The following is a 10,164-nucleotide window of genomic DNA, read 5'->3' as shown; positions in this document are numbered from 1 at the left end:
TAAATTATAGTTAAAGATTTTTAGATTCAAAGGTTTTCAGCCTTGTCCCACTAGATCTATTTGATTTGGGAAAGAACTATGAAATATATATATGCTCCAAGGTTTCTTTATTATATATATGCTCGAAGGTTTCTTTATTGTTTAATTTTAAACCGAGTTAATCATACTAAAGATTTTGGTTCCTCATTTTAGGGAAGCTTAAGACATGTTGCTATTTGATGGTTCTTAGGATGTTGCTATGTGATGGTTCTTAGGATTTGTCTATATCCTAGATTTTGACCTTCCTAATATGTCTATAATAAAAAAATTTGTCCATGTTCATATGCCATATCTCTACTTCATTTCTTGTTTTTATTAGTTTTTAGGAATATTAGGAATAATTTGGATAGTTACATAAAAGTAAATCCTCAACTTACTATGTTAGGCTTTTAGACATATGCTAATTAGCTAAAATTTAAAAGTAAAATATTCTTATATAAAGAAAATTTTAACTAAACCCAATATTAGAATTATAATTTTTTTAATTAAACCAGATATTAAAATTATATAAATGCAAACCAGATATTAGAATTATATAAATGCAACATTTCAATAATAGATTTACAAAAACCTAAGAATTTTTAAATTCCTTTCACTAAACCTAATATTTGAATTATAAAAATAAAACTTTTCAATAATAAATTTATGGAAAAAATAAAAAAATTTAAAATTCTTATTAAACAAATAAGACATATTTAAAATTCATTTCCTTTTTTTGTTTTTTGTTATTGTTTGTTTTTTTCTTTCAAATAAGACATATTTAAAATTCTTATCCTTTCATAAAATTGATAAAAAATGAGTAAAGAACGTAAATCAAAACTAAAACTTGAAAAGCCATGTTTACAAGCATATTTGAAGACGGAATGTGACTAGAACAATGATAATCAACCAACTAGTGTTTCGCGTTTCTGAGAATAGTATCAGTGTTCATCCAAACTTCAAAATTACAATCACCTTTGGGACAATAAACATCTTAAAAATACAAACTAGATTTTTGGAATAAAAATATTCCCATAAAGTGTTGAATGCTCTCACTGTTTCAAAATGAAGATGCCACCAACGTCTCAAAAGGAACAATGATTGCACTCTCACTGATTGCTCTCACTGTATCAAAATGAAGATACCACCACCGTCTCAAAAGGAACAATGATTGCTCTAGTTATAGTTCCAACTTTATTATATATGTAGAGATAGTTTTATAATTACACAAATTACAATATGCAAAGGATGTATGTGAGTTATAGAAAAGTCCATCCTAAATAACTTAGAAAGTCAATCCTTGAGAGCGAACCATTGCAGCATGTCAAAAGTAACAGATATAACCTTATATTCAAAGGAACATTATGAAATCTAACGATTCTAGTTATTTGGAGAAAAACATAAACACTAAGAGGGTGCGTGGGAAAGCTAAATGATGTGGGTGCTGTTTAGAATGAGATGGTAAGAATTAATGGCAGTTGGGTAGGAACGATCATGCAAATCTTAAATCCCTTGGTCTAATTGCTACGAACTGAATTCATGAAATCTTAAAACCTTGGAGACATAAAATTTTGGTACTGGTAATGGTGGGTGGGTTCACGGAAAAGAAAACAATAAAAAAAATGAAGGTTAACCAGGTTAAAGATAATTTATACAACAAGACAGTCTGTATCACCCATTTGTCTCACTATTTTTTTACATTCAACCTTTATTTTATGTAACTTGATAATGAGCGCTCACAATTTCTCAACAAACTTTTTTTCTTATACAGACATTAAACATTTCTAATTTCTCAATAATCTCCTTGCTTAACCATGGACGCTCCCAACTCCTGACAGTCCCTTAACTAAAATTTCTAATACAACTTAACATTAAACACTCATAACTTCTCAACAATCTCTTTACTTAACTATGGATGCTCTCAACAGTCCCCTCGAAATTGGTCACCCTCAACCTTCATAATGGGAACGTATAACCGTGAAAGCCGGACAGGTGCAGGCCGTAGAGCTGAACCGAATCCCAGTCCCACAGGTGCCCGGTGCGGGTGATAATCCGAAAAATGTGGGAAAAGAGACGCGGCGGCCGGAGGCAGGGGGATTTCGCACCCAAAAACAGACATACGATGCGGAATCGAGAGACCAGAGCCTGCAGCACAATGCATACCATAAAAAGCGGGTACAGCAGCAGGAACACTGTTGCGAGCTCTGTTAGCAAATGGGGGCACAGCAGCTGTTCTGCCGGCCTGAATCTGTGCGCGCTTGGCCTGTTGGCGTTCCTTCCTGTGAGCATTTTGATGTCCACCCAGGGCCTGAGAGTTGGCGAAATCTCTGCAGCAGAATTGGCACTCATACTTACGATTGTATATACCAGAATTGCTATATTCATTAAACCTTTCATGATCATGACGCGGGTCTGATCGGTTTTCTGTTACAGTCGGCTTTTGTCTCAGTTCAAACCCAAACAATTTAATCGACTTCTCTCGTTTTCTATCAATGTGTACACTCTCGCTACACTGATCTTTGCGCTTTTCACTATGGCAAATCTCACTTTGATTAGCCCTATCAGGGATAGGGTGTTCGAACCCTACACTGAAACTCGGCTGCCATTTTGTAGGCGCCACTGTGTCGTTCTTGATCTTGTTTTCCAATGAAGTGGATCCAATATGATTGCCACAATCTTCTTGGGCCACATTCTCTCCCATTGATATTCCAGTGGGGTATTGCAGAAAACCTAAATTCTCATTTGGGTAGCGAGGAAACAGAGCAGCATTATTCTCTTTTTTCACATTTTCTTTCATTAGGGAACTTGTGCCTATGTCTTCATCTCTATCATGGCATGCACGAGGCCATGGTGAAGAAGCAGGAGCTTCATCCCTTTGTCGCTTGGACGTCATGGAATCCGAGAATTGGGCCCAAAAAGACTTGGTGTCAATGATACTAAATTTGGTTTCTCGTTTTCTCCCGCTTATTTCTCGCGCTGCTACTGACACTAATAATACAAGGGCAACTTGGGGAACGAATCTACCAGTCTTGTCATGGGCTAGTATAATGAGTACAGTCGATTGGTACTACTGAACCCATGAAACGCTGTCAAAAGAATTAAAAGTATCAATCAAACAGCCAGAAGAAGAGGAAGATTGTGATTGGAGGCGGACGACTTTCATCTCCTAGGGTTCACGTGATCGAACCCTTGTGTAAATAAAAGTCCAACAACCTATTGATATGAAAAATAAATCTTTCGTACGCACTGGGAGTTGACGGGCCCATTCCCTATCTCTTCAGGGAAACCTAGAACGTCTCAATTTATCTTATTACCTGCCCAATGTAAGTTCCAGGAAGTGAGCAGCTGTCTATTCATACTTTCTTCCCTTTTTATTCTTTTGTTTTGTTTAACTAGCATAGTTCATAGCTAGGGAATAGGCATATGCTGTTACCTGAATGAATTAGGGATTGTTGAATCGCATAGGCCTATGCCGTTACTTGAATGAATCAGGGATTGTTGAATGACACAATAATTATAAATATTTGAATGAACTAGGGATTGTTGAATGATATAATAATTATAAATAGTGAAAATTTCATAAGAATAGTAAGAAGAGTGGGAGGAGATTAATTAGGTATTTCATTTTTCATTAATTTGATATATAGGTATTAACAAATGGTATCGTAAATTTATAATTAAATTAATAAATGTGAAAGTATAATTAATGATTAAGAAATGTAAAGTACTTATTATTTATAATTTGATAGAGGAGACAATTAGAGGAAAACAATTACTTATTCTACTTTTTACTAATATGATAGATAAGTATCAACCAATAGTATAGTGAATTTCTTTTCTAGTTAGAGAAAAAAGCTTTCATATTATAGAAATAGAAAGTACATTTATATAGAAGTATAGAGAAAAAGGCTTTTATATTATAGAAATAGAAAGTACATTTATATAGGAGTATAGATCAAATAGTGAATTTTTTTTCTAGTCAGAAAAAAGACTTTGATATTATGAAAATAGAAAGTACATTTGCATAGCATTATAGATCAAATAGCCAGAAAATGCAGGAAACTTTATGTCATGTGGATTTAAAAAGCCAACAGGATTCCTTGTGTCATGTGGATCTTAAAAACTAGCAGGATTCCTTGTGTCATGTGGATCTAAAAATCTAGTAGTGCCATGACAGATCTAAAACAAAATGGTGATGTAGGAAAATCAAAATATGAGAGAAAAACAATGATCTGAGGGGAAAAATTTGAAGTAGAGAAAAACATAAAACATAGCCACCGAATCAGAGCATGATCTACCTAGATAGAAGCATGCCATTAGAGCCAAACTCCTGGAAATGGATTGAGCCCAGGGTTGTGCTTCATCCTACCTTGGACAAAATTTCTACCTCACTATTTTGTTCTCGAAAGATGTGAGAGAAGGAGAGCTTCCGAAAGGCCATAGACAAAACCTTTATCCTGTGTTGCCAATTGATGAGGGTCAGGGATTGTGGATTGCCGCTATCATTTTCCCAATCAATTACTGATTTGGAGTCCCCAAAGATGGCAATTTCATGCGGTCCAAGCCATTTAACTCCAAACAGGACACCCCATAAAGCCAAAATTTCAACCTTGGTATTTGAGCTAGAGTGACTATTCCATAAAAACTTGTAAAAATGTGCAGAGTTCAAGTGAATCATCATATCGCTACCATATGATCTGAAAGAGTTGGTTCCATCAAAGAATCCAATAGGAAAACTGACCAAAGGTCCGTGAGTGAGCAAGGAGGTCTGGAAGACTTATGGTTCTCAAGAGAGAATTCTTTATAATACACCACAATCGAAAAGGAGGACCGGTTAATATCTGGCATGACAAAGTCGAAGATAAGAGTGTTGCTGGTCCTCCAAATACCCCAAAGGAGAAAGAAGGGTAGTGATCAGTGTGTCCGGATGTTCGCAAACTGTCGCTGAAGGAAAGTGGCAATATCTGTCTAGTCCAAGACAACATTGGAGTCTAGAAGGCGTATCACACCAAACTAGACAAATCTAGAGAAAGAGCAATGTAGGAATAGGTGAGAGATGTCTTCTCCCTATTTACTACAGAGGACATAACGACCGGGGTCTTGAAAACCCCATTAGATGAGGTTTTCCCAAGTTAGGATTTGGTTATGAGTCACCAACCAGAGGAGGCATTTGAGCTTCTAAGGCACATTCCAACACCATGACCTGGGCAATCAAGAGTTGTGCAGTTCTGGATCCACCACTTGATCAATAATGGAGTAGGCCTCTCATACTATGATTTGTCCTTTATGCAGTCCACCATTCCAATACAACATGTCCTCCGATTGTGATAGCGATCAAATATGCAGTCAATGCAACATGTCCTCCGATTGTGATAGCGATCGATAATGGAGTAGGCCTCTTGTACTATGACTTGTCCTTTATGCAGTCCACCATTCCAATGTAACATGTCCTCTGATTGTGATAGCGAAATCCCGACTAGCTACAAATAATATAGTGAATTTATAATCAAATTATGTAAATGTAAATATATAATCAAGGATTAAGAATGCAACTATTACTCAAATTCCATCCATTGATGTAGAAGAGACAAGAGAGAATATGCTAGAGTTTTTGATTTATAACCATAAGATCACAATTTTGCTTAAAATAAAGATTAACATGCAAATAAGAGGGAATGCCCATAAACATAATTAAAATTTAACCAACAATTATCTTATTTTATCTTATTTATTTAATTAATTGGTTGTTTAAATTAAAATTATGATAATATAAATAAATTAAGAAATTCTGAAAATGTTTGTATAGATAAATTTAAAAAAAAATTACAACTATTTTATAATTCACTATTTTACTTTACTATCCCAACAAAAATTCTAATAAAAATATTTGTTTCCCAAAATATAAATCTAATAATATAAATTATTTATATATATATGAAACGATTATTTCTATATATATATAAAACTATTATTTCTATATATATGAAACTACAGTTTTAGAACTGTTATATTTTGGTTGCCAGATTTGAGGTAAAATCCTGCACAAAAATACCTAAACAAAACCATTTAATCAATGATCAACCAAATCCAAAACGTAGTGTTTAATCTCAAACAAGGGTCTACTTTAAACTCTTTCACAGTCAAAAGCTACCAGCCACGATATATTGTTTTCTTCGTTCTGAAATGGAAATCAAGGGAGACCGAATATAACTTGCTTTACACGTAATTACTTCTACAAATATCACAATCCGTATGTATCAATATTTTAACAATGTTCTACTAACTAATGTGACAACTATAAGTCATTCGGAATTGTGAACTATTGAGACTTTTTAATAATCTTGAATGCGACATTAAAAAATATTAAAAGGCGTACCGATTTTCAAGTATGCTATTACCATAGCTAGGTATTCACGAGAAGATTGTTCTTCCACTGATTTTGGCCCACAATGTCTTACTTTGTCAAAGCTTAACGATCTCCTTTCAGATACGAACGCGTTCCCAAGGAGATTCCTAGACATAATTATATTGTGTCTATGAACAAAGGGGCCTATAAACAAGTCCATTGGTTGGCTTTAGTTTTTGTCTTCAATGAGGTAATGTGTCACAAGTTCTAACACTCATGTCTTCGACTTAAGAATTTGAGATGATTTGATTGGTTGATTTAAGAATTTGGGATGATATTATTGGTTAGATTTGAAGAGAGGGTAATGTTTTGAAAATGAGATATGCAAGTGAGTTGAGATGTTTATCTGGTTAGTTCAAGTTTTGTTGTTAATGTTGTTGGATATTGGTTAGTTTTATGTCAATTCAGGTATCTGGTTTTATTATTCTCATTAAAGTAAGTTAGTTTATTTAATTGGAATGTCATCCACTAATGTAGGAAATCATCTTTTTACTTCTCCCGTGAATTTTTTCTTCGAAAAATAAATCAAAATCTTATAGGGAAAAAAATGTAATAATCCACTCAATCTCATATTCAATTTTGGTTTTATTTTGAATCTAGTAAACCTTCAAATATTTTATTTCATGATAATTGAAATAATTATGAACTCATTTCATCACATTATGCATATGTATCTTCCTCATTTTGGTGCCAGAATTAAATTGTAACTAATTATATTTAGTATTGTGTTAACTCCACAAGAATATTTAATTACTATCTAAAGTTGAATGCATTGTATATATACTTTACTATATTGAAGAAGACAAATAGTTGGCTAAGGCATGAGTTCCTATAGGGAAAATGATACCATGACTTACTTTACTTTATTGAAGATTATTGAAAAAGCCAATTAGTTGGCTAAGGCATGAGTTCCTATAGGGATAATGATAACATGACTTACTTTACTTTATTGAAAAAGACAAATAGTTGGCTAAGGCATGAGTGCCTATAGAGATAATGAGACCATGACTCGGGAATAGTGAGGGGGGCCTTGGTGATTCATTGTGAAAATAATTCCAAGCCACCCTTTACTGAAAGTATTCTATGTTGATATTTGAATTTTAAAAATTTCACTCATTTTCTAGTCTTTGAATTCTCTTAACTAATCATAAGAAAAAAACACTTGTTTGTTGAAGTGTCTCCTCCAAAAATTATTTAAATGTGAGATAATAGTTCACAGAGTCCACTAAACAACATATGCAAGGAAGTGGAATGAATACCCACATTAAAATTCAAGGATGACACCTCCTACATGTGAAAAAGGAAATTACCTGTGGAAAACAGGGGTACACATGATTTGGAGGGGGACAAAAATTTGGATTCAAAGAAGTTGAGCGAAGGCTAAGATGTGATATGAGCCGAGGGTTGTGTTAACTTGGTTTTAAAATCCTTGGTTCAAACCTTGAAATAATGTGGGAATGTTGGACGGTGATCTAGGGCCATTCTAGGTGCTTTGAAAACACTCTAAACGAGGGTTCCCTAAAGGACTATGAAGCAACAAAAGTAAACTTTCTCTTTTGTTGTGGAGAGACAACTAAATCAATTTCTAGATTTTGCAGCATTACTAAGAGCTAACAAGGATTTTCCTTGCAGGACTATCCCTTAAGAGACTATTTTTTTTCCTACTTAGAGGTTCTTAGATTCATCTCTGTGATATCATGGTCTAGTTAAGGGGTGGTCAATCATAGAAATAAAAGTGCAATTGTACATACAATTGGGTGGAAAATTACTCACACTTAGTCAATTTTCTATACTTCCATCAAATTCATGTAAGTGTTAAATATTGTCATTCTACTATTATATATTTTATGTCAAATGAAATAATAAAATGCATACATAGTTGAATTGAGAAGATTCATTTTTAATGGGAAATCCTTATGGGAAAATTATTGAAATGAATACATAAAAAAATGAAATCTCTATTTATGACATTAGGAATTTAGTGTAGTTTCCAAATTCTACACTCCATCAAATGATGCCATGGATATCATCATATAGTGTTCCCCGGGATCTATAAGCTCAACCTTCATGGTAAAAATTTATCTTTAGAATGATTTGAGTCATTTTGATGTGGGGCAGGTTTAGAATGGTATTATTATGATAGAAATAAAATGAAAAATTTAATATTATGAACTCAAGTGATAGTATAAGTTGGGGAATGCCTTAATTATAATCATAACAATCTAGTTATTATTAAAATAACAATTTGGTTGTTATGTGAAAATATATTTCACTCTCTATTATAGACATGAAATTGTTAAATACCCATAATATATTATTGTTACGATGTGAATGTCTTTTGTATGGCATCTAAAGTATTGTAGGATGAATTTTAGACCTGGAAGAATGATCTTATGGAAAGAAGCCTAAGATGAATCCTTACAAGGAGGAAACTCAACATAGCTTTGATCTTACATATAAGTTTTGCTATGGCTACTTGGTAGTTATGAGAATGATTCCTAACCTTTTATATGTTTACCTTATTCGTTTAAGAGTTGAAAGTTAGTAAAGGTAGATTGTTGAATGAGTAAGATTATGTTTTTAGAATAAAGAAAATCACACTTGATTACACACACATATACATACATTTTTCTTATTTCACTTAACAAGTGTTTGATTTGCTATGATTGGAAATCACTACCACACTTATGTAAATCCTCGGAAAGAAAATCACTCTTGTTAAGTGGAAACTCTTAGCAAGATCTTAGCTTTTCACTCGCAAAGTTTAATAATTAATATGAAACTATAAGTATTGAGGCTATTCATCTTCTAGTAGAAGAAAAAATAATGATTTAATCGGGTCATTCTAACCTTGGGAAAACACTTAGAAAAATTTGGAAAATTTTGATGAAAAAATTGGCAATTAGGGGTATATGACATGAAGTTAGTTTTTAGTGATATAGTCCAAATTGCCTAAAAAATAACCTTGTGTGATATAGAAGTAATGGGCCTCATTAATAGGTAAAGAATAAGGCCCATATGGCCTTTCTCAAGCCTATATTTACCTATTTCCTTAACATCTGTTTTACTATTATGTGTTTATTAGGAAGACTAGAGGATGGTTATCATATCTTGTCGCCTTATGTGATTAATGCACAGGAAAAGAGTGAAATTGAGTGTATTTACTATGTAGAGATACGTTGGAGGAAGTTGTAGAAGATGTAGGAGGCTTGTCCCTTACATTTACTCACCTCTCACCCACAATACAAAGATCCACTAACAACTGATGCACTCAAGGATTGGGAGGATCTCAAGGAGATTTTTATCTTCTATCTGAGCTTGTTGTTGAGGGATGAGTCCCCTTGGGTTAGGGCCCAACCCAAAGGCTCTAGTCTATCTCATGTGTATTTTACTTATGCATTTTCTTTCCTAACAACGATTTCTTCCTTTCTTAGTAGAATTTTCTTATGAAAATTGCTTGTGTAGGTCTATCTACCACCTCTCTTGTGGGAAGTGTGGTTGAGGCTAATGTATTGACAAGACAAAAACATATAGCTGCTTTATTTTGTAGTTGTTGTTAGTACTTTCCTTGCAACTCTGTTTTCTGCAAGCTACTGATTGGTTAGTAGTTTTCTTTGAGCATATGAAGTATAACGTATTGTGGATGTAGGTATAGTGTAGAATACAATATAGGTTGTATTTCAATGCAATATTTAGATTTCAAATAAAATTCAACTCATCCTTTCTCTGTCATTTCAATT

At 33.5% G+C, this 10,164-nt stretch overlaps 1 protein-coding gene across 1 annotated transcript; it reads right to left on the bottom strand.

Moving 5' to 3' along the window:
* Positions 1 to 1,614: 1,614 nt before the first annotated feature.
* On the bottom strand, positions 1,615 to 3,005 carry LOC149174172 (uncharacterized). The gene has a single exon (XM_089422546.1). It carries the CDS (start codon positions 2,909 to 2,911, stop codon positions 1,940 to 1,942), a length of 972 nt encoding a protein of 323 aa, XP_089278672.1. The 5' UTR covers positions 2,912 to 3,005; the 3' UTR covers positions 1,615 to 1,939.
* Between the last annotated feature and the right edge of the window lie 7,159 nt (positions 3,006 to 10,164).

This window comes from Pinus tabuliformis, chromosome 4_1 (genome assembly GCF_031772625.1).
Source record: "Pinus tabuliformis cultivar Carrire ecotype Pingquan chromosome 4_1, CPIR1, whole genome shotgun sequence".
NCBI classification, from domain to species: Eukaryota; Viridiplantae; Streptophyta; class Pinopsida; order Pinales; family Pinaceae; genus Pinus; species Pinus tabuliformis.
This window is presented reverse-complemented; position numbering and strand designations above follow the sequence as displayed.

Bases quoted from the DNA above. Each gene is read 5' to 3' on its own strand.
- LOC149174172 (XM_089422546.1), bottom strand. From the start codon at position 2,911: ATGACGTCCAAGCGACAAAGGGATGAAGCTCCTGCTTCTTCACCATGG.